The sequence below is a fragment of the Lactuca saligna genome, chromosome 8 (assembly GCF_052625555.1).
Source record: "Lactuca saligna cultivar CGN05327 chromosome 8, ASM5262555v1, whole genome shotgun sequence".
NCBI classification, from domain to species: domain Eukaryota; kingdom Viridiplantae; phylum Streptophyta; class Magnoliopsida; order Asterales; family Asteraceae; genus Lactuca; species Lactuca saligna.
In genome coordinates, this window is record NC_136424.1 from 9,199,942 (window position 1) to 9,224,520 (window position 24,579).

Genomic DNA, 24,579 nt, shown 5'->3' on the forward strand with positions numbered 1-24,579 from the left:
AAAAAAAAAATGTATTATAAAATTTTAAGTTCTTTCATTCTATATGTTATATTTTGGGCTAGGCGTTGGATGAGTAACCAACTATCAATGTCACTTTTTTATTATATGCATTGAACAAGTTTTGTAGCATATCAAGTCACTAAGCCTACTTTTCTAGTTTGAATTATACCAATATGACAGATGATCATTTATCCAAAACGAAATTGACTCGATATATGTTTGAATCTCACATGCTTCAAGCTCCGATGACATAAAAAAGAATTAATTAATAAAAGAACTTATTTGGTACAACAGGTAGCAATTTACTCATTGCTATAATGAGAGAAAAAATAGAAAGTAGATTGCTTTTTATTACATTTAGCCCTTTATATAAAGATAAAGTATAAGATTACATGCAAGATCAATTTGAGCTATTGGGTTTCTCATTTTCCAGATACTTAACGACTCCATAGACAACTGTTCCAGCAACAAACAAGAACACAGTTGGGGTAAATGATGGATAAAGATACTTCACAAACAAAGCATCCCATTCTTCAGGAAGGAAACCTGTACACACAAAGCATTACAATCAAGCCCAGAACACAAATCATGAATATAATAAAATGTCATGCTATTCCATTCTTCAAATCATCCCCACTTTCCCCCTTTTTGATCCCAATATGGTAGAAGATAAAGAGGGATGAACTACAAAATCGTCATTTGAGATTGTTCAAGAAAAATCATAGAACTTGGATAAAGATCAACAATGTTCAATCTCCTCCTCTCTTCAAATTTAAGTGCAAGGTGCTAACAAACATATATGCAGCTCCTAGGTTTAGTTTGTCAGAACTGTTCAGATTCGTGGAAGAAATATTTAGTTTACTCGATCTAAATTCTTAACACTAAGTTGGTGAGAATAAAATCCAATTGGTTGATAACTATAACTGATTGTGCTTAATTTCAATTCGAAGTTATAATTTGCAATACCTGAAGCAGCAAGAGCAAGCCCTTCAAAAATAATTAGCGAACCTAGCCCTAACCAAGCAAGAAGAAAAGCGCGCTCATTGATGCCCTGCTCATTTGACGCCTCTCCTCCTCTTTCCGCTTGTTGAGAAGCAAATTTAGGAGTTTCAACAGGATCTCGGCGAATAATCCGAGCTCTTTCCTTCTTACCTTTCTGCTTCTTCACCGGAAATGATGTAGAAACGGAAGAAGTCGAGCCAAACCCTAGGGGAGGTGACTCGGATTTGAGGGACGAAGAGGTCTCATCGCTTGATTCGGCAGACTCTGGTGATGACGACGTGTTCTGTGCTTTAATGGCGGTCAGATGGTGAAGTTGATGGCGGGATTTGTGGCTGAAACTGATGAAGGTTGAAGATGAGGGGAAAATTAACGCCATTTTCTGTTTAGTTCGTTAAGCCACCATTTTTGCGGATGATTTTACAGACTTTTCTTATTTCCTTTTTCTTCCTTGTAGTTTCGTAACATACGTTTTATATCCTTCTACTTTTTGAGGTTTTATCTACTTGTACAAGTGATAAAACCACAAAAAGATTTGGCTTTAACAAAAAAGCACTATTTTATGGAGAGTTTGGAGAGCTAGGAATGATCTTTCTCTTTAACAATTTCACTCCTCCCCAACCAAGGTGTTTGAAGACATAAAAATATTAACTTTCGTATGGGTTAATATATTAATATAAAGGGAATGAAATATGAACAATGAATTTTGGTGTCTTTCCATTGGGTTGTCATGTAATTTGGTTTCCTATGTCTTGTATTTTGTTTGCTTTCTTTTGCCTCTAGCTTTTTGCTAGAAGTTTAATAATAGTTTTGCCGTTACAAAAAAAAAAAAAAAAAAACTATTTTTATAAGCTCTTCGTATATTAGATGAAACTCTTACTTAGTGATTTAATTAGTCTTTGTTGATGCAAATTAAAGCTCATTTAAATGAAAAAAATGGAGCTTGATGCCAGAGTTTAAATTGTAAAAAATGTCAACCAAATTGTCTAAGATTATGAAAAACTACGTAGGAAGTATATAGGAGGTTATGTTATCACTACACAAGTTAAACCTACATATGAGAAAACTATCCATTTTTGTAATATCTATTGAGTTTTAGGAGATTGGTAACTCTACAATTATTATATGGATGAATACTTCAATTCTAAGGGTTGATTTAGTTGTTCATGAAAGGATAGTAGAAAAGACTGTCTTAAACCTTAGGCCGGCAAAGAATCTAAACCATTTACTTCCCTGATTATTTTTGTTGTCCTACAATGATCTCTCACTACAAACCGCAACATACCAACTTCTAAATCTGATTATGATGAACGTGATTTACGTAACAAAATAACCATTGGAAATTCAAGTGTTCGTTATTTATTAACAAAGGAAAACAACAACGACGACGACTTCCATACCAAAAACATACTATCTGGATCATTTTAGCTACCTCCTTGAGGTCCTACTTCATGGTCACCTCGTCCTCCTCACTTTAACACTACAACTGTTGCATCTTCACTAGAGCATGTTGTTAATACTACCAATTGTAACACCGTAAAATTTAAAACAAATTTTCACATTTTTAAACACATTTAAAACAAAATCCCATTGTATCAATACTTTGGTTCACAAAAATAGTTCCCAAGATCAAATACATAAAAATCCATGCGTGTATACGAGTCATGTCGGCGCATTCCCGCGATCATCACTGGTACCTGAAACACATAACACATAACACTGTAAGCGTAAAGCTTAGTGAGTTCCCCAAAATACAACACATCACGCATACTAGCCACTCGAGGCTATAACTCTGTGGGCCCTTGGGCCCTAACTCTGTGGACTCTCTGGTCCTAGCTCTGTGAACCTTCCGGTTATAACTCTCATATACACACGACATAAATCACATAGAAATAATGCAGTGCAACACATCACATAAATAGCATACAATAACTTTGGCACATAACTCTATTACCACTCAAGGTAAAGTATAGTGAGAAGACTCACCTCAGATGTCCCGGTAAATCACTGACTCGGTAGGAATGCGATCTAGCCTCCGGCTAAACACATAAAGTAATACTTTCATAAATATAACTCTCAGAACTAGACTCTACTCTCTCTAAGCACTCTCAGAAGGGTAAAAGACCATTTTACCCCTTCCTTGGCTTAAAGGCCCTCATTGTTGACCAAACCCTAAAAGTCAACCAAAATCAACGGTCAAACTTTGACCCGACTCGGCGAGTCCACCTGTGTCCACTTAACTCTTTTAGTCCTATTTAACACGTCGATTCCCTTCCTTTACTCGACGAGTCCCCAGGTAAGAATCGCGGGGCTACCCCGACTCAACTCACCGAGTCTCAAGAACAACTCGGCGAGTATGTGACATCTCCAAAATCACAGCCAGAAAAGACCGGTTTTGTTTATACTTTATTTCAAAATCAGAGTTATCTTTTAATAAAAGGGTTGCGGAATTTGTCCCAAAACAATAATATGATAAAGATTTATCAAAAGCATTTCCATAGAAATGTATTTCATTAAAAGACTTGGGATGTCATGCTCGTACAGATCAAAAGTATAAACAGTACAATATTAGCATTACTACATTATTTCATATCTACATGCCTATATCCGTAATCCCTCGTCCAACATCATATCTATGCTCAACCGCCACTTCCTGTAATACATAAAACTGAGTGGGTCAGGCTTGGGAGCCTGGTGAGCACATAGGGTTTTCAACCCACAATAAATAAGTTTATTAATTTCATCAATCAACAATAACCCGATTACCCGTTCCCGTTATCCTCACTTTATGTCCCTAAACACCTATCACAAGGGACCTATCCTAAGGATCATCATCGGAACGGACACTACTGCTAAGGGGGTTCCTCAACAATAAATGCCCTAAAGGCAACCATGTGGGGGATGTAGTACACCGGTGAACACATCGTTCACAAACACCTACAGGTTGCGAGCCTGCTAGTGTTCCACTGGACTGTCTAGAAGAGTCCGTGGTCGTCATCTATACTCCGCTAGATGACTGAATCATCAACAACAACATTGAGGCCTCTCATCATTTTAGCACACATCGTCTCATTACATCTACCCATGTTTTACCCCCAACATTTTTGTAGATATAAAATACATATACAGTTTAAATCATTTAAAACTTGTATAAAAACATTCATCCAGCATAGATAACAAGTATACAGATAATACGCACACATAGCACGTAATATATAAAATACTTCATATCTATGTGTAAGATGAAAGTAACTATGCACTCACTTGAAAAGGTGGTGATTCCGAACTCAGACAGCGCTTCGCTTCTTAAATAGAATTTTCTTCGACGAAACCTAGTATTATTACCACTAGAGTTTAGTCTATTATTCGCTGAGACTAATTAATAGTCTAGCTATTATTATTATTATTATTATTATTATTATTATTATTATTATTATATAAGCGTTAAAAAAATACTTATATAACCCATAATAATAGCCCAAGTATTTATTATAAGTTCATAATAACAATACTAATTTTAAATATAAGCTATATTAAAATAAGGTAAGCATAACTTACTTACAAGGGGGTTTTAGCTAGGAGTCGGGCTCTGCAGGGGCAGAACTTCGTCGCTGAATCTTTCTAAGAAAGATTCGTGCAGCGCTTCAGCGCTCACCTTACTATACTAAACTACAGAAAGAGAAGTCGAATCACGAGGGACCGAAATGCTCGAGGGATAAGGAGAGAATGACTCTTGAATCAAGAGAATGGTGCAAGAAATATGAGAGCCCAAGGCTCTTATTTATACTAATTGAATTTTCAAAAACTACCCTCCATAATTACTTAATGACCTTTTAGTTATATAAACAACTAAACACCCCTCTATAATACTATTTTAAATGGATTTAATGATATTTGTACTAAACTAATGTCGAAAGAACTCAACATTAGTCTTATAATGACCGCATCGTCGATACCTTTCTAATGATATATACATATGTATATATATGTGTACGTATACATGATTTATACTTTATTTTAATACGTAAATATGCTATTATAATTTGTAACTCGTTCATACGAACTCCGTTTTTGACGTTCTTTATATCCACGCGTAGGTGGATACGTACTCTAAAACTTTCGTTTAGACTCCGTCGGCTAATTTTGACTTTATTTTTAAAGTTATATTTTTAACAGGCCGGGACATGATTGGTCTGTTTAAAATCTCATAACTTCTTCATACGAAGTCAGATTTGGGCGTTCTTTTTATCGATGTTCTTAGTTTAACATATTCTACGACTTTTGTTTAGATCGCTAAGGCTAAATCTCGCTCTATCGTAAATTCACTATTCACGCTTCCCGGTATCGTGCCGGTTCTATTGCGAAACTTTGACGGATCATAACTTCTTCGTTATAACTCGGATTTCGACGTTCTTTATATGTACGGAAACCTTGAGACATATTCTACAACTTTATGTAGAGATATCGGGATTATCTCACACTTTAATTTTTGACGCTCATTTTTATTCTTTATTAATTATACATTTATAATTAAATAATAAACACATAAACACACATAATTCACATAATACTCAAATATTTCATCGTTATTACTTCAAAAAGAGTTACAAGATTTGACCTAGACTATTACATTGACAAAAATGCTTAGCCCTGAAACCCAGGCGTTACAATTCTCTCCCCCTTAGGATGATTCCCTCCCGGAATCATGCATCAGCAAACAGATGTGGATAGCGACTCATCATGTCATCCTCTGTTTCCTAAGTGAGATTCGGCCCATTCGAATGTTTCCATCGGACTAGCACTAAGTCGACCATCTTGCATCGTAACTTCTTAGTCTTACGGTCAACAATTGCCTCAGGCTCTTCGATCAGCCTTTTATTCTCATCCAACCTTAACTATGAGATTGGAATTATATCGGGAACATCTCCCATGAATTTCCTCAAATAACACACATGGAAGGTGTTATGAATACCATTGAGTTCTTCGCGCAATTCCAGCTTGTAAGCTTGATTCCCAATCTTCTGAAGAACTTTGGACGGTCCAATAAACCTTGGACTCAACTTTCCTCGTTTCCCAAATCGTATAAGTCCCTTCCATGGTGAGACTTTAAGCAAAACGGAATCCCCAACTTCAAAGGTTATCGGTCGTCTTTTCTTGTTAGCATAGCTCTTCTGACGAACCTGAGCTACTAACATTCTTTCCCTAATCATCTTCAACTTCTCAGCAGTCTCATGGACTATCTCGGGGCCCATAAACTGCTTCTCTCCAGCTTCTAGCCAACAAGATGGCGTACGACACTTCTGTCCATACAAGGCTTGATAAGGTGTCATCTTGATGCTCGAGTGAAAACTATTGTTGTAGGAAAATTCTACCAGAGGTAAGTGCTCGTCCCAATTCCCTTGGAATTCGAGGGTACATGCTCTCAGCATATCTTCCAACGTCTGAATCCTTCTTTCGCTCTGACCATCAGTTTGCGGATGGTAAGCAGTACTCAAACACAACTTTGTACCCAACTCCTCTTGTAGACTCCTCCAAAACCTTGATGTGAAACGACTATCACGATCTGATACAATCGTAAGAGGGACACCGTGAAGTCTTACAATTTCCTTCACGTAAGCATTTGCGAGCTTATCCATAGACCACTTCTCGTTGGCTGCTATGAAGTGTGCACTTTTGGTGAAACGATCCACCACTACCCAAATCATGCCGTGTCCGCTCTTCGTCCTGGGTAGTTTAGTCACAAAATCCATGGTGATGTCTTCCCATTTACCCATGGGTACAGGTAAAGGTTCTAAACTTCCATACGGTTTTTGATGTTGTTCCTTGACTCTCGCACATGTCACACACTCGGCCACATACTTCGCAACATCGAGCTTCATCGTCGGCCACCAGTAGTAGGGTTTTAAGTCCTTATACATTTTAGTGCTACCGGGATGAATTGAGTACATGGTCTTATGTGCTTCTTCCATCAGAAGATCTCTTATTCCTCCCATCTTAGGTACCCAAATTCGATCTTGGAATACCTTCAGTCCTCGACTGTTTGTACCGAACACTAACGTTCTTCCCAAACGTTCTTCCTTTCGGTCATTCTTCTCTAAAGCTTCTTCTTGAGCTTTCCTGATACTTTCCATAATCGTCGAGATGACTTCAATTCTTAACGCTCTTGGCCTTTTCTTTTCAAGATTGACTTTCCGACTGAGAGCATCAGCAACAATATTTGCTTTACCCGGGTGGTAAAGTATCTCACAGTCGTAGTCCTTGAGAAGTTCTAGGCAACGTCGTTGCCTCATGTTCAACTCCTTCTGATTAAAGAGATACTGGAGACTCTTATGATCAGTGAAGAGCTTGCACTTCGTGCCGTAGAGGTAATGCCTCCATATCTTTAAGGCGAATACTACCGCTGCCAACTCCAGATCATGAGTGGGGTAGTTCTTTTCGTGCTCTTTCAATTGTCGAGATGCGTATGCTATCACCTTTTCTCTTTGGGTCAAAACACAACCCAACCCGACTCCAGATGCATCACTGTAAACCTCGAAATCTTCGACTCCATCGGGTAGAGAAAGTATCGGTGCTTCACATAACTTCTTCTTTAGCTTCTTGAACGCCTCATCGTGCTTCTCACTCCATGTATACGTAGCTCCTTTATGGGTCAAAGTTGTTAATGGAGCAGCTATTGAAGAAAAGCCTTGGATAAATCATCGGTAATATCCGACTAATCCTAGAAACCTTCGAATCTCCATGGGACTCTTCGGACGTTCCCACTTCATTACAGCCTCGATCTTTGCGGGGTCAACCATTATTCCCTCTTGGTTAACAACATGACCCAAGAATTGGACTTCCCGTATCCAAAAGTCGCATTTGGAGAACTTTGCAAAAAGCTTCTCCTTCTTTAACACCTCCAACACTTCTCGTAGATGCTTGCCATGCTCTTCCTGGCTTTTCGAGTAGATGAGAATGTCGTCGATGAACACTATCACAGATTTATCGAGGAATGGTTTACAAACCCTATTCATCAAATCCATGAATGCTGCGGGAGCATTGGTTAGTCCGAATGACATAACCAAGAACTCGTAGTGTCCATATCTTGTTCTGAATGCAGTCTTCTCAATATCCTGCTCTCTCACCTTCAGCTGATGATATCCTGACCTAAGATCGATCTTTGAGAAGTAGCTCGAACCTTGCAGCTGATCGAATAGATCATCAATCCTCGGTAATGGATACTTGTTCTTCACCGTTGCCTTATTCAGCTCTCGGTAGTCTATGCACATCCTCATGCTTCCATCCTTCTTCTTTACGAATAACACCGGAGCTCCCCAGGGTGATGAACTAGGTCGAATGAAACCGTTGTCCAACAGCTCCTGAAGTTGCATCATGAGCTCCTTCATCTCCATCAGTGCTAATCGGTAAGGTGCCTTTGCTATCGGTGTTGTTCCTGGTAACAAGTCTATACGAAACTCCACTTGCCTATCAGGTGGTAATCCGGGAAGATCTTCGGGAAAGACTTCCGGATAATCGTACACAACCGGTATATTCTGCACCTCTTTCTTTTCCTGCTTAGCATCGATTACGAATGCCAAGTATGATGCACATCCTTTGGACAAACATTTCCTGGATTTCATCAGGGAGATGATTCCAGAATTCACTCTGCGTTTGTCCCCGTACACCATAAATGATTCCTTTCTGGGTGGGTTTATCCTAACTATCTTCTTTCGGCATAATATCTCGGCATCGTTGGCGCTAAGCCAATCCATACCCAAAACGATGTCGAAACCGTTTAACTCTATGGGTAATAGTTCCTCATGGAATTCGTTTCCGTTTAGGTCAATGACGATGTTCCTAATACGATTACTAACAGGTACGAATTTGCCACTGGCAACTTCTACAATTAGGGCGTTATCAAGTTTTTCTACAGGTAATGCTAATTTCACACTAAATTTATGCGACACAAAGGAGTAATTGGCTCCGGAATCAAATAGTATATTTGTAGGCAAACCAATTACAAGAAAGGTACCTGAAGCGACGTCTGCTGCCTCCTTTGCAGCCTCGAGCGTCATCTGGAAGGCTCTTGCCTTCGGCTTTGGTGGTATGTTGGGTCTTCCTGCCTCCTTCTTCTTCGGGTAGTCCTTCAAAATGTGCCCTTCTTCATTACACCCATAACATGCCTTCTGGTTGAGGGTGCATTCATTGGCATAGTGCCCAGGCTTTCCGCATTTGTAACAAGTGACTCCTCCATCACACTTCCCAAAGTGCTTCTTCTTGCACTTGTCACACCACTTTGCTTCTGATCCTCCTCCTCTCGAACCAGACTTCGAGAATTTACCTTTCTTACCGGACCTCGAGGATCCGTCAAATTTCCTTTTCTCTCCCACTTCCGCTCTCTCCAGACCCTTCTCTCGTATCTGGGTCTCCACATTCTTAGCAGCCCAGATGGCAGCTTTCAAAGTGGTAGTTTGCTTGACCATTGGACCGAAGTCCGCTGGTAATCCGAGGGCAAATTTGTTAACCTTGGAGAGTTCAATTGGGACGAGGTGAGGAACAAGCTTCATTTTCTCAGTAAGGCTTGCAGCGTATTCAGTAACGCTCATTCTTCCCTTCTTCAAATTCTGGAATTCGTTTTTGATCTCCAGAAGATCCTGCTCAGAGCAGTATTGCATCTTCAACTGTACCAGAAAATCCTCCCACGACATTTTGCTTGCTTCACCTTTGGGCATCGAATCAGCTAATAGCTTCCACCAGCTTAGTACTCCAGATTTCAATAGAGGAACTGCGAGAGCGGTCTTCTGCCTATTGCTACACTCGCAACTCTCAAACATTGTCTCCATCTCAGAGATCCAGTTCATGACTTCCACCGGCGTCGGGCTTCCAGATAGACTCGGTGGCTTGGATGCCATGAAATCCTTGTATTTGCATCCACGTCCATCATTTCCTCCATCCTGGTGGTTTTGCCTAACTATCGGTGGGTTGGCTTGACCAATAGTCCCACTGTAGTTTCCTTCTTCAGTCTGCCCTTCGTTCAACTCGGGCTGTTCGATCTGAATAGTCGCTTCCTCTCGATTTTGCTGGAGCAAACGCCTGGTTTCCTCCATTTGATGATCCAACATTGCCCGGATCATCGCTTGCACTCCGGCCATCGTTATTGGTCCGTCAGCGGCTTCCACAATTGGTATTTGCTCGATCACTGGGGGTTGGTTCCTACCTCCATTCGCGTTCACGTTTCCGCTACGGGTCCTTGCCATCTTGATCTATACACCGAATAAGGTGAATTTAGATCTTTATTTAGGATAGACGTTTAAATCGTCTTTATCACTCCGAAACGTTTACATGTTAGTTCTAATATCGTAGTCGTACGTTTAGAATCCTAAACACATAAGGTTTCCAGATCCGGTCGGCAACAGACCATAGATCCGAACAAAATAATAGCATATCATGCATAAAGCATTTAGCACATAAAATCATTTTAGGCACAATTCCTAAAATAAGCTAGTGCTCACACCTCACAATCATCGCTTAGCATTCTAAGTTTAAGTCTAGAAATCCTACAAATTCCTAGTTCTCTTAAACTAATGCTCTGATACCAACTGTGACATCCCCAACATCACGGCCAGAAAAGACCGGTTTTGTTTATACTTTATTTCAAAATCAGAGTTATCTTTTAATAAAAGGGTTGCGGAATTTGTCCCAAAACAATAATATGATAAAGATTTATTAAAAGCATTTCCATAGAAATGTATTTCATTAAAAGACTCGGGATGTCATGCTCATACAGATCAAAAGTATAAACAGTACAATATTAGCCTTACTACATTATTTCATATCTACATGCCTATATCCGTAATCCCTCGTCCAACATCATATCTATGCTCAACCGCCACTTCCTGTAATACATAAAACTGAGTGGGTCAGGCTTGGGAGCCTGGTGAGCACATAGGGTTTTCAACCCACAATAAATAAGTTTATTAATTTCATCAATCAACAATAACCCGATTACCCGTTCCCGTTATCCTCACTTTATGTCCCTAAACACCTATCACAAGGGACCTATCCTAAGGATCATCATCGGAACGGACACTACTGCTAAGGGGGTTCCTCAACAATAAATGCCCTAAAGGAAACCATGTGGGGGATGGAGTACACCGGTGAACACATCGTTCACAAACACCTACAGGTTGCGAGCCTGCTAGTGTTCCACTGGACTGTCTAGAAGAGTCCGTGGTCGTCATCTATACTCCGCTAGATGACTGAATCAACAACAACAACATTGAGGCCTCTCATCATTTTATCACACATCGTCTCATTACATCTACCCATGTTTTACCCCCAACATTTTTGTAGATATAAAATACATATACAGTTTAAATCATTTAAAACTTGTATAAAAACATTCATCCAGCATAGATAACAAGTATACAGATAATACGCACACATAGCACGTAATATATAAAATACTTCATATCTATGTGTAAGATGAAAGTAACTATGCACTCACTTGAAAAGGTGGTGATTCCGAACTCAGACAGCGCTTCGCTTCTTAAATAGAATTTTCTTCGACGAAACCTAGTATTATTACCACTAGAGTTTAGTCTATTATTCGCTGAGACTAATTAATAGTCTAGCTATTATTATTATTATTATTATTATTATTATTATTATTATTATTATATAAGCGTTAAAAAAATACTTATATAACCCATAATAATAGCCCAAGTATTTATTATAAGTTCATAATAACAATACTAATTTTAAATATAAGCTATATTAAAATAAGGTAAGCATAACTTACTTACAAAGGGGTTTTAGCTAGGAGTCGGGCTCTGCAGGGGCAGAACTTCGTCGCTGAATCTTTCTAAGAAAGATTCGTGCAGCGCTTCAGCGCTCACCTTACTATACTAAACTACAGAAAGAGAAGTCGAATCACGAGGGACCGAAATGCTCGAGGGATAAGGAGAGAATGACTCTTGAATCAAGAGAATGGTGCAAGAAATATGAGAGCCCAAGGCTCTTATTTATACTAATTGAATTTTCAAAAACTACCCTCCATAATTACTTAATGACCTTTTAGTTATATAAACAACTAAACACCCCTCTATAATACTATTTTAAATGGATTTAATGATATTTGTACTAAACTAATGTCGAAAGAACTCAACATTAGTCTTATAATGACCGCATCGTCGATACCTTTCTAATGATATATACATATGTATATATATGTGTACGTATACATGATTTATACTTTATTTTAATACGTAAATATGCTATTATAATTTGTAACTCGTTCATACGAACTCCGTTTTTGACGTTCTTTATATCCACGCGTAGGTGGATACGTACTCTAAAACTTTCGTTTAGACTCCGTCGGCTAATTTTGACTTTATTTTTAAAGTTATATTTTTAACAGGCCGGGACATGATTGGTCTGTTTAAAATCTCATAACTTCTTCATACGAAGTCAGATTTGGGCGTTCTTTTTATCGATGTTCTTAGTTTAACATATTCTACGACTTTTGTTTAGATCGCTAAGGCTAAATCTCGCTCTATCGTAAATTCACTATTCACGCTTCCCGGTATCGTGCCGGTTCTATTGCGAAACTTTGACGGGTCATAACTTCTTCGTTATAACTCGGATTTCGACGTTCTTTATATGTACGGAAACCTTGAGACATATTCTACAACTTTATGTAGAGATATCGGGATTATCTCACACTTTAATTTTTGACGCTCATTTTTATTCTTTATTAATTATACATTTATAATTAAATAATAAACACATAAACACACATAATTCACATAATACTCAACTATTTCATCGTTATTACTTCAAAAAGAGTTACAAGATTTGACCTAGACTATTACATTGACAAAAATGCTTATCCTTGAAACCCGGGCGTTACAGAGTACATGCCATGCAAAAGCTCCATAGACCTCCTGAGGTCAGATCTGTTCCTCTAATCCATAGATCAGCCTTTCCCAAGCGTAATAATCACGTAAAGTCCAGACCTTGACACTTGTATATCATCTAGATGATATATTTTGTTATTTAGCCCTAAAAATGGCATCCTAAGCTCATAATTTCCAAGGTAACCCATAAAGCTCCAAGGGTTAAGGTCTCTAGACCTCTTTGAGTCCATATCCAAAGCATAAACTCAATTAGGGACCAATTGCTCCACATAAACATCCTCAAAAGAGGTTATAAAACCCTAACTCTAAGTTTCAATACCAAAACTGAAGAAGGTCCGAATAAATACCTCAAGTTGAAGTCTCTGGACTCTGAAACCACTTGAATCACACCTCCTTCAATCTCCTCTTTCTCTTGATCACCTTCTTCTTGCTAAACCAAAGATAGAAAGATCAAATATGGCTTCTCCTTCCTACCAAACGATCTAGCTCACTTAGGGTGCTCTCGAGGGACTGGTAGCCACAATGGAAGGCTAAGAGTGCCCTTAAATAGGCTCCAACCCCGGAGGATTAGGGTTTCATTAAACATCGTGGACTCGCCGAGTCCAACGCGAAACCGGAAGATAAACCGCGACCCTACTCGACGAGTCTAAGCATCAACTCGCCGAGTTCCTTCACAAATTCCAAAAATAAAATATTAGAATAATATACCTGGGATTCCGGATGTTACACCAAACCACCACCATGTCATCATTTGTTTTGGATCCTTATGTTTTTCTTAGCATAAATCGTTCCTTGTTGTCCAGTCCCTTGTCATGTCATCGACCTCACATATAGATTCGTCTTCTACTATTTCAAATACACCTTCCTCCTTATGGATCTTAGATGTAGGTGCTTAATGCCATATGTCACCTTAATTTTCATTATTTGTCTCATTATCTTGTTGGTTTTTTTGTATCTATTATGACTGTCATTGGTACATTATGTCATTAGAGGGTGTTGATTATGTTGTTTCTTCTTTTAAAAGCCTTATAATATTTTATATTCCCAAAATTTATTAAAACATTGTTTTAGTTAGTCAACTGTCTATGTCTAAATCCAGGTTTGAGTTTTTTATTTTTTTTTATTTTTTTTTTTTTTTATTTTATGATTCTCATTGTTGTGTCCATGACACGTGATCTTAAAAGGTGAGTGAGACTGTCTTAGGCTAGGAAAGTATTTGATGGGTGTTCTTTCAAGTATTGACTTGTCTTCTTTATGTTTGAGTTGCTTGTATTTTGCTTTTTTGTATGACATTCTTGTTTAGGATATGTATAAATGCCACATTTATAGTTCTCAAGAGCTCTATATCGTGGATGTATTTAATGTATCTGACGTTGTGACGTATAGTGTTAACCTGTCTTCTTTTTTCGTTTAAGTCGTTTTTATTTTGATTTTTATCTATGACATTGTAACATCCTTATTCCTGATATGTAATTTATTCTGGCTTTATTCTTCTTAATTTGAAAAGAATCTGAAAATCAAATAATTTGGAATCAATCAGGTTGGACCCGACACGTCTCTTAAGGGCGCGACGTGCCTGACCTATGGGTTGAACGTTTTTTAGGGTTTTGGGGCTATTTAAAAACCTTTAACTCTCTAGTTTTGGATAATTTGCAGCCTCTAACGTCCCTAAAGAGAGTCACTAGAAACCTTAGTTCCCATTTTCTCTCATTTTGACCCTAGTTTCTGATAGGTTTTATAGATCATAAAAATAATGTGTCGGAAAAACTTAACCCTAAGTTCACATGCAACCTATTGGATTTAATTTTTTCTCTATTGATTGTAACAAACAATTGAACATCAAGAACCCTATGAATACTTTATTATTATCGAAATTCATAAAGGGATTAGAGTTTACATACATTTTGATTATTGTTGTAAATAATCAATAAAATCATTCTTGAACAAGCTCTATAAAGCAAGCACCAGAAATCTCGTGCCTTTGATCACACTCAAAACCCTATAAACCCTATAATGAAAAGGAGAGAGAGAGAGAGAAAGAGAGAGAGAGAGAGAGAGAGAAGAAGAAGGAAATTCCGTTCCTAATACTCTTAGGGATGTCATGAACGAAAATTGATGGTCTTGGGGTCCTATTTATAGTTTAAGTAACTTGCAGGCAAAACAATATTTGAATTGATTAAAATAATTGATTTAATTCTAATTCAAATAATTTCTTTTTTATGTAACCATGAGGTTTCCAGAAGCCCTAGAGGAGCCTCCAAACCTGTCCATGCCATGGAGGTTTCTAGAATTGATTTCTTTGTTTAACTATTGAACAATTACAATTCACCCCCTTGCACCTTTAATTAATTCCAATTAATTTGAAATTAATTCCATATTAATTCTTATTAATAATTAATTAATTCTAATTGATTTCTTATTAATTTATTAACCATATAAATTAACAAATCAATTATTTAACTATTTATCTCATGTTAATTTATTAATCACATAACAAATTAACATATCAATTATTTATTCCCAACAAAACATTCTCTCTTTCTCTCTCTCACTCGTTCTCTTTCTTTCTCTTTATCTTTCTTTCTCTCTCCATCTCTCACTCTCTCTCTCTCTCCTAATACCATTTCTAGCTATTTTGGTTACGAGGGTAACCCAAAAGGACTTTGCTTCTATTATTTTAAGTTTATATTAATTTAGTAATGAGCTTAAACACCTTAATCCAATAGTTTCGCCTTGAGACCTTATCTTCCCTTTGTTTGTGCTTGAAGCTTGAAGATCAAGATTTCCTTTGGTACATTAAAGTGAAGAGAAAGTGTAGATCCAATAAGGATGCACCTTTCTGGGACCTTTGTGAGTTATAAAGCTTCAAGCTTTTCTCTTAGTTTACTAGATCTTGCTTATTGTCATTTTTTATGCACTTCTGGTCCCTTTTTGGTAGTGAGCTTGGAGTTAAGATGACTCCGACTTCTTTTGAGCACTTAGGATTGTTCTATGGACCTTTTGGACTTGGAAAGTTGGTGTTTTGTGCATGTCCTCTAAGCCATGTAAATTATTTTGGCTTTTATGTCATTTAAGTGCATAAAGTTTAGATATTGCTTCATTGTAGTGTCTTAATGAGTAAAGTTGGAAACTTTATTCATTAAGACCATGCTAGGAACCAGATCTGGAAGTATGGGATCTTAACTTAATGGATTAAGTCTTTTCACCTTGTGAAGAAGGTCTGGACATGATACGCTTTTTAGGCTTTTCTCATACGTGTTTGTTTTAGCCTAAGATTCCAACTATTTTGTCCTTTTGTGGATGTGGGACGCCTAGAAGAAGGTGTGGCGCATCCATTAACCAACATGTTGACCTGTTGACTTTTTTACTAAGTTTAACCTTAGATCGCACTTTAGGGTTTTAGGTTATAGTTGAGGTTGACCCCTTTTTATTTAATATCTAGGTGGTGTGTAAGACCAGTCTGTTATTGTTTGTGTGTCGTGGTGGTTACCCGGTCTATTTGTGAGGTGAGTTTTTTCACTATGTTTATACTACACCGCCTATTTGTGTATTTATATATGTCGACATATTATGGGCAAGTTGAAGACGGTCTAACCTTGTGCTAAAGGTAAAAACACTCAAGGCGGACCGACTTTATTTGAAGGATAAAGGACCGGATTAGCTTTGTGCCGAATGTCATTACTTGTATGCATTGTATGTATATTGTTGTGTATAGTATTTTGTGGAAATAACTACATTTTGATTTACAGTTGTGGATTAAATATTTCAGATATTTTAGATGAGCGCGAAAAGACGAAGACTTGACTTCATACACTCATCAACATATTTAGTATTATGTGATTCCGCGTTTGTTATGATATTTTGATTTTTGGATGATTGTATTTTGTAACAAATGATTTTTATTGACTTGGGTTTTATGAAAATAGTATTTTATCTTGATTAAAAATGGAAAAATTTATTGCGGGATGTTTTAAAATTAATCCCACATAAACCATCGGAAAAGGTAAAAGAATAAAAGCTAAATGACTACGTTTTCAAAAAAAAAAAAAAATTATAACATAACCATCCATTTTTAACATCATATTTCACAATTTTAATTATTTTAATGAAAACATTGTGTCGTGAAATTTAAAGTTTTCTGCGGTTGGATAAAATGAGGATGTTTTAAAAGTGTAAAGAAATTTGGATGGAATAACACATGTTAAGGTTTATGGCGTGGCAATATGGTGTCATCAACGTAACCAATTTTTTGATACGAGAGAAGTGGAAGGATTCGTTTCCATCTATGAGAATGAGATAGTCAGATGAAGAGTTTTTAATCGTTTGCATATCAAGGGGAGTGGAAAGAGACTAACAATGGCTATAAGGAAGGTGAAAAGAGATTAACAACGGCTAGAGGAAGGCGAGGGGTCTTTTAGGCGGATACCATATTTTATATGATAAAAATCACTACGAATTCTGGATGATGATTCATTATAAAATCAAGAGTTACAGTAAAATAGGAAAGTATATCTACGTAACTAAATCTAACAAATTCCTGGCTTATAGTGGATGATGGATGTAAGATACGGGTTCGAATCTTTCCAAATTATTTTTTACACATGAAGTTAGTTCACTATTCTTTTACTTTCAAGTGACCAGTCTAACTACTATCCTTTTGGACAGAACTCCATGGGAGCCCTAGATATTTTATCATGTTAATCTGCAATATCCATTGATGGAAACCCAGTTCTATCTCCATGGCGACTCTTGTGTACCCCTGCATTCCAACCGCCTTGTTCTTGCAAAATCGTCGTCAATCAGCTCCACTAACTCCCGTCCGGTGTTCTTCTTCGGCCACCGTTAAACTGCCCACTTCTAAGGCAATAACAAGTTCCAATGGCGGAAAAAGCACCGGCGCTGCAGTTCTTTGGTACAAGAATGATCTTCGTGTCGATGATCATCCAGGTTTAATTGCTGCCTCGAAGCATACGGTGGTTGTTCCTCTGTATGTCTTCGATCACCGGATTCTTCGCTGTGAGTGCCTTTAACTACTTTACTATTACTTCCGCAATTAGAGTAAGCTTTCTCAAACCGATTCTTCGCGTTTCATACACTATCACTAATCCTCGCATTGAAGAATAGTGATGCAATTTAATATTTGAAGTTCCAGTTCAACGATACGAACTTTTGGAGAAAATTTTGATCGTTGTAGCAATCAAAATGGTGCATATACTGTATGATAGTATTATACCCAATATTTTGATGCATTGGTTCTCGTTTTACCAACTGCAGGCTTTACTGAGGAAAAGCTTGAGCTGCTCCTCTTTGCTGTGAAAGATCTGAGAAAGTCATTGAAGGATCAGGGATCTGATCTGATGATCAGGTTCGGGAGGACAGAATCTGTAATCCAAGATCTTGTAAAAGAGGTTGTTACCTTAAGGTTTGCTTGCTAAGAATTTTTAAGATTGGACAAGAAAAGGGGCAGCTTTCATTACCCAACCACTCATAATTAATTCATCACCTAGGGTTGAAACAGGTCAGAGCTGCAAACATTTACACACAAGAAGAGGTGGAATATGACTTACAGTTGGTAATTGAGAAGGTTAAAGAAAACTTGGGAGACATAAAGAGCCCTAAAATATCTCTATGGAATACCCCCTTTTATGATATCAAGGTATATCTTTCACTTCATCAGTACTAGTTTTCAAACTTTGCCTTTTGGATTATGCTGATGTAATCTAAATCTTTCCAGAACATTATGGACATCCCATTGTCATATGATGAGTTTCAACAATTAAAATTTTCCATACATTCACCTCTTTCATCCCCAAAGTTACCTGCTATATCAACAGATTTAGCCTGGGGTAAGTATTAAGTAATATGGTTCCTATATGAGAAAGTAACTGTATTTAATGTTTTGTTTTGATATAGAAATTGTATTTGCTCCATGATCCAGGTGCTCTACCAACACTGAATGATTTGAAGGAATTCATAGATGAGAATCCATACAAATCAAAAGATAGCTGGACTTCCATCAAGAGCAATTCAGCCGAATACGTAATGCAGAATGCTAGGATTCTTGCATCAAATGGTCTGACTAGTCAAACCAATTTGATGCCCCTTACTAAAACTAACAAAAAAAGATTGAAAAAGTCAGCATTCATAACACAACAAGGAAATGCTATTGGAGGTGGAACAAATGATGTGCTTAATGCATTGTCAGCATATCTAAAATATTTAGAGGGTACTACACGCGATGATTGGCAGGAGTATGTATCATTCTATGCCTGGATCTTTATGTAATTTTAGAATTTAAATAACTGGTTTTTTTAATATATATATTATTGCAGGGTGCATGACAAATTACGCAAGGCTGAAACACGTGAAGGATCTTCATTTGGTACTCTTTTTGGACCTGTCCTTCAGCTTGGAATAGTTTCTAGAAGAAGAGTGTATTATGAGACTCTAAAATATGAAAAAGACAGAAATGGTGGATTTCTGTCACCCTTTGGGTACTCAACTGCCACCATTGCTGCAGCAGCTGGGCATGTTCTCTCAACAGAGGTGTGCTTTTTCCACTATTGCCCTCTATCTTGATGAATCTTAATCCAAATCTGTGACTTTTTTTTTTTTGGCAGTGGTATAGTCTTTTGGCATCAAGAAGTCAACTTGATTCAACTAAAAGATATTCTATTCGATACTGGAAGTGGAATGGTTATCTAATACAGGCTAGTTTAAAAAACTAATCTTTAAACTTTCTATAAAGAATTTGATTTCAAATCACTCATGGGATTTTCTTGTTTTTTCTTTTCAGTATACTGTTGTGGGAAGTGAAGGTCCTGCAATTCTTCTTGTGCATGGTTTTGGTGCTTTTTTGGAGCATTATCGTGAGAATATTAAGAATATAGCTGAAAATGGAAACTGTGTTTGGGGCATTACACTTTTGGGATTTGGAAGATCAGAGAAACCAAATGTTATATACACTGAACTTCTGTGGGCTGAGTTTATAAGAGATTTTATAGTTGATGTTATTCGGGAACCAGTTCATCTTGTTGGGAACTCATTTGGAGGTTTTTTTTTTTTTTCTCAATCTTTTATAATTTTTTTTTAATCTATAAATTATAATGATAATCTTTTCTAATTGCCATGTGTACAGGCTATTTTGTTTCAATTGTTGCTGGTTTATGGCCTGCTTTAGCTAAGTCTGTGGTCCTGTTGAATAGTGCTGGGCATTACATTCCAGAATATTCTTCTGTACCTCCCTTTAAGGTAAATATATATATATGAATTGTTTTAAGATAAAAATTAGAGGTTTTTGTGGAATTAATATATTTGTTTATTTTGCTTTTCAGGAAAGGAAAACTTCAGGAATTGCATGGTTAGGTGCTAGGGGCATTTCAGGCTACCTGAAGTTGAGTGTTAGGAATTTAGTGAGGAGTTGCTACCCAACTGTAACTTTCTTGAAACCTTTTGTATCCATATAAATTTATCATATTATGTTATGTTTTTTTTTTTTTTTTTTTTTTTTTGCAGAAAAGGGATCGTGCTGATGAAGGGCTTCTCAGTGAGATGGTAAGGGCAGTATCCTTTAAGGCCATATTATATATTTTTTTAGAGTTTAAAGTATAACATAAATGACTTGGAACATGGACCAAAAATGTTACAAAAAAACTCAAATAAGGATCAAAATTGCAAATCACTACTCAGGGACCAAAAATGTAACTTACTCTTTATGTGACTTTTTATCTGACAAATTGTGGACTTATATTATACTTTAAGTTTTTGTGAATGTTGTGAATTGTGCATTTCCTTAATGAAGAATAGTCATATGACCCTGGTGCAGTGGTGGTTTTGGAAAGCCTTTTTACATTTGATCCTTCAATTCCAATGAATTATGTACTCAAAGGACTTGAGGAAAAAGTCATGATTATTCAGGGGATGAAAGACCCGATTTCTGATTCAAAAACCAAAGTAAATCTTGTCAAAAAACACTTCAAAGAAATTGAAATCAAGGAGTTAGATGCAGGACACTGTCCCCATGATGAGGTACCAGAAGAAGTCAACTCTATCATTCAGGAATGGGTGGTCAATGTTGAAAACAGATGTCAGATATTGGAACAAAAAGTCAAAGATAGCAGAACGCCAACCAAAAAACAAAGTCTTGAAAAAGAGTTTAGTGGTCAAACCTCTTGAAAAAAAAAGTTTTGAGGTACCTAAAATGGAACAATTATGAAACTTGATTGGTATTTAGTGACATTATCTCTTATTCTTTTGTGTTAGCTTCACATCAGCCATTGAAGAACACACCAAATGCTATGTAATAAGTATTTAATAAATAATAAACGGTTTAATCATCAACCATAGGTGCCTAGAAAGTATTTATATAACACTAGGAAGAGAAGTAATGTTGGGACCTCTAAATGAGTTTCATTTGCGATGTTACTACCTTGTTTATGCCATTATACCATCGATACCTATAGTAGAAAGAGACTTGCTTAGAAAAATGTGTTTTTTTTTTTATTGAAATCTAACAAAGTTTTAAAGAAAATAGAAAAATATGAATTGGATACGATAGTTAGAAGGACATAAAAGATGACGTTTGGTTGAAAATCGATAAAATTACATATTTTTGGAAAGGGGTAAAGAACAATTTTATAAATTATTTGATAAAACTGAAAAAAAGAAATACACATTCTATATCTATTGAAATACGAAATAGTGATTTTGAAATGTTGCCAAAGAAATATGTTAGAAATACACATTCTATATCTATTGAAATACGAAATAGTAATTTTGAAATGATGCCAAAGAAATATGTTATTAACCTTTGGCTTGCAAAATATTTGGACATTTTTGAATATCTTTTTTTCTTTTATATATTTTGTTAAGCATGTGTTGCACAAGGAACGTGACATGTGGCGATCGTAACTATGTTGTTCACATTAGGGATGAGATTTAGAACCACAAACCCGGACCGGAACCGGAACCGTTAGAACCGGAATATATAAAACCGGTTCCGGTTCCGGGTTTAAAAATTGGCTTTATCCGGGTTCCGGGTAACCGGGTTTGGGTCCATCGGGTCTGGGTAAAACGGGTCTAAAAACCGGAACCGGTGTTTGGAACCGAAACCACTTTTAGGGCCGGAACCGGTTTTTGTAAAACGTTTAAAAGATGCATATATCATTCGTTTCAACCCCGATTGACATGCAGTTTTTTCCAACATGTAGTTTAGAGTTTGTACATGTTTTTAGACTATAAATTTGCCATTTTTAGTTTAATATTCATTGACTTACAGTCCCCCAAAGTCGAGATATCAAAACTGGAAGTTTTTAGTTTTTTTGTTTTTTGTTTTTCGGTGAAAGTTTTAAAACATGCATATCTAATTCGTTTGAAGTCGGATTGATATGTGGTTTTTTGAAACTTGTAGTTTACAGTTTGTACATGAGTTTAGACTTTAATTTTGTCATTTTTGGTTTAACATTCAATGATTTACAGTCCTCCAAATTCGGGATATCAAAACTGAAAATTTTCAACTTTTCAGCAATTTGTTTTTGTAATTTGTATTATGTGAAAATGTTAACACATGCATATCTCATTCGTTTAAAGTCGGATTGACATGCGGTTTTTTCCAGAGTGTATTTTAGAGTTTGTACATGATTTTAGACTATAATTTTGTTAATTTTAGTTTCTTATTCAATGAGTTACAGTCCCCCAAAGTCGGGATATCAATATGAAAATTTTCAAAGTTTAATCCGCTAAGTAGTAAGTAATTACCAAAAAATTCCGGTTTTTTCGGGTTTTCCGGTTCTAAACCCACTTTATCCGGTTCCAACCTACCCACTTTATTGTTTCCGGGTTTTCCGGTTCTAGACCCACTTTACCCGGAACCGTACCCGGAACCGAATCGGAACCGGTTCCTATATACCGGTCCGGTTTCCGGTTCTACAAAATCCCATTAACCGGTTCCGGGTCCGGGTCCATCCGGTCCGGGTTTGGACCCACTTTCATCCCTAGTTCACATGCATATATCCGAAATTTCATATACATATTCAAATACCCGAAAATCTCATGCTTTCTAATTGCAAATTTCCACCCACAGCTAACTTCATGTCCAGGTAGTCTTTATTTTTTGTCTACAGATCTATGTGACCTCTTCTGTCTGCACCGTGCAGACCACGCTCAGACATTAGCCTTCGCAGACTGTTTGTTTTTTTAAACACTGCAGATCTAAAAATATATGCGTGCCCTCTTCTTGATGCAGATGTGGACCAAAGACATTCGACGATACAAACATTATATTTTTGACAAATTTATAAATAAAGATTTATTACAATAATAGTCGTTGAAGTTGTTTATATAAATATGAAAAAAAATCATAATATATTCTTATATTTTTTTGGAAAAACTGCAATAAATTCCCTACATATTGGCCTCATAATCGATTTAACCCTTATATATTTTCAAAATTTATTAAAACTTTGGTCCAAAATTTACACTTTTGGCCCAGATATTAAATTTTTTTACAAATTTGGTCCAAAATTTACCCTTTTTGCCCAAATTTTAGGATTTTTATTATGAATTCATACCAATTTTAGTTTTCTTTACAACTTTTTTTCTCAAAAGTATGTTTCTAATATGTTTTTTTTTTAAAACTCATATTTATACAAAAAAACATATTTTCACATAAAAATCTTATTTTTTCTATATAAAAACTTTTTTAAAAAACTTTTTTGTATATGAAATATCTAATTATAAAAATAGGTTTGGATTATTTGTGTGATTTCTCTTAAAAAATTAATTAAGAAATTAAAAGTAACCCTAAATTATACTATTAAATTATAGTTTGTCAAAAACTAGTTACACTTATTTTAATATTATTTATTTGTTCTTTAATCACATTTATAGGAAAAGTTTAAATAATAGAAGATGATACATATTGAAAATTTCATATTTTTTGTTTTTCGCTGAATACATATTCATACCTATAATTTATCATCACTTTGGATTTCTTTATTTAAACTTCTTTGTAAAATCGGATTCATGTGTCAATTTTGTTTGTTGTAATAACAAAAAATAACTATCTAGAATGGAGCAATTGTCATTTGTCGATAAGGAAGTTTTTGGCAGAAAATGATATTTAACAAATGTAAAAAAGTATTACAAACGTTGATAGTTACAACTCCTACTGAAATCAATATGGATTGTCATATATGAGATTAGAACAACTTTACATACCTTTTGTCATATATATGTGATCGAAGGTATGATTTAATTTACGAAGATACAACAGATTGAAAAATATATATAAACAACTATATTAAAATCCCATAGAAAAAAGAATACACACTAAATAAAACACAGATTAAAATATCTATAGTAATAGTATAATTTAGGGTTACTTTTAATTTAGGGTAACTAGTGTAACTAGTTTTTGACAAACTATAATTTAATAGTATAATTTAGGGTTACTTTTAATTTCTTAATTGATTTTTTAAGAGAAATCACACAAATAATCCAAACCTATTTTTATAATTAGATATTTCATATACAAAAAAGTTTTTAAAAAAAGTTTTTATATAGAAAAAATAAGATTTTTATGTGAAAATATGTTTTTTTTTTTGTACAAATATGAGTTTTAAAGAAAAAAACATATTAGAAACAAACTTTTGAGAAAAAAAAAGTTGTAAAAAAGACTAAAGTT

The 24,579-nt window shown here is 36.0% G+C and overlaps 2 protein-coding genes across 3 annotated transcripts; one reads left to right on the plus strand and one right to left on the minus strand.

Moving 5' to 3' along the window:
* Nucleotides 1-246: 246 nt before the first annotated feature.
* Nucleotides 247-1,436, minus strand: LPA2 (low psii accumulation2). The gene is made up of 2 exons (XM_078966792.1): nt 967-1,436; nt 247-546 (listed from the first exon to the last, which is right to left on the minus strand). The coding sequence occupies exons 1-2, from the start codon at nt 1,376-1,378 to the stop codon at nt 401-403; spliced, it is 558 nt and encodes a 185-aa protein (XP_078822918.1). The 5' UTR covers nt 1,379-1,436; the 3' UTR covers nt 247-400.
* Nucleotides 1,437-17,440: 16,004 nt separating this feature from the next.
* Nucleotides 17,441-21,236, plus strand: LOC145011123 (DNA photolyase). Of its 2 annotated transcripts, XM_078969760.1 has the most exons (13): nt 17,441-17,456; nt 17,562-17,912; nt 18,171-18,304; nt 18,415-18,552; nt 18,631-18,742; nt 18,835-19,147; nt 19,229-19,442; nt 19,517-19,606; nt 19,693-19,948; nt 20,035-20,147; nt 20,231-20,329; nt 20,412-20,459; nt 20,703-21,236. In XM_078969760.1, the coding sequence occupies exons 2-13, from the start codon at nt 17,636-17,638 to the stop codon at nt 21,069-21,071; spliced, it is 2,163 nt and encodes a 720-aa protein (XP_078825886.1). In that variant the 5' UTR covers nt 17,441-17,456; nt 17,562-17,635; the 3' UTR covers nt 21,072-21,236. The 2 variants fall into 2 exon arrangements, with proteins under 2 accessions (XP_078825886.1, XP_078825885.1); XM_078969759.1 differs by lacking the exon at nt 17,441-17,456 and having other exon boundaries at nt 17,515-17,912.
* The last annotated feature ends 3,343 nt before the right edge of the window (nt 21,237-24,579 follow it).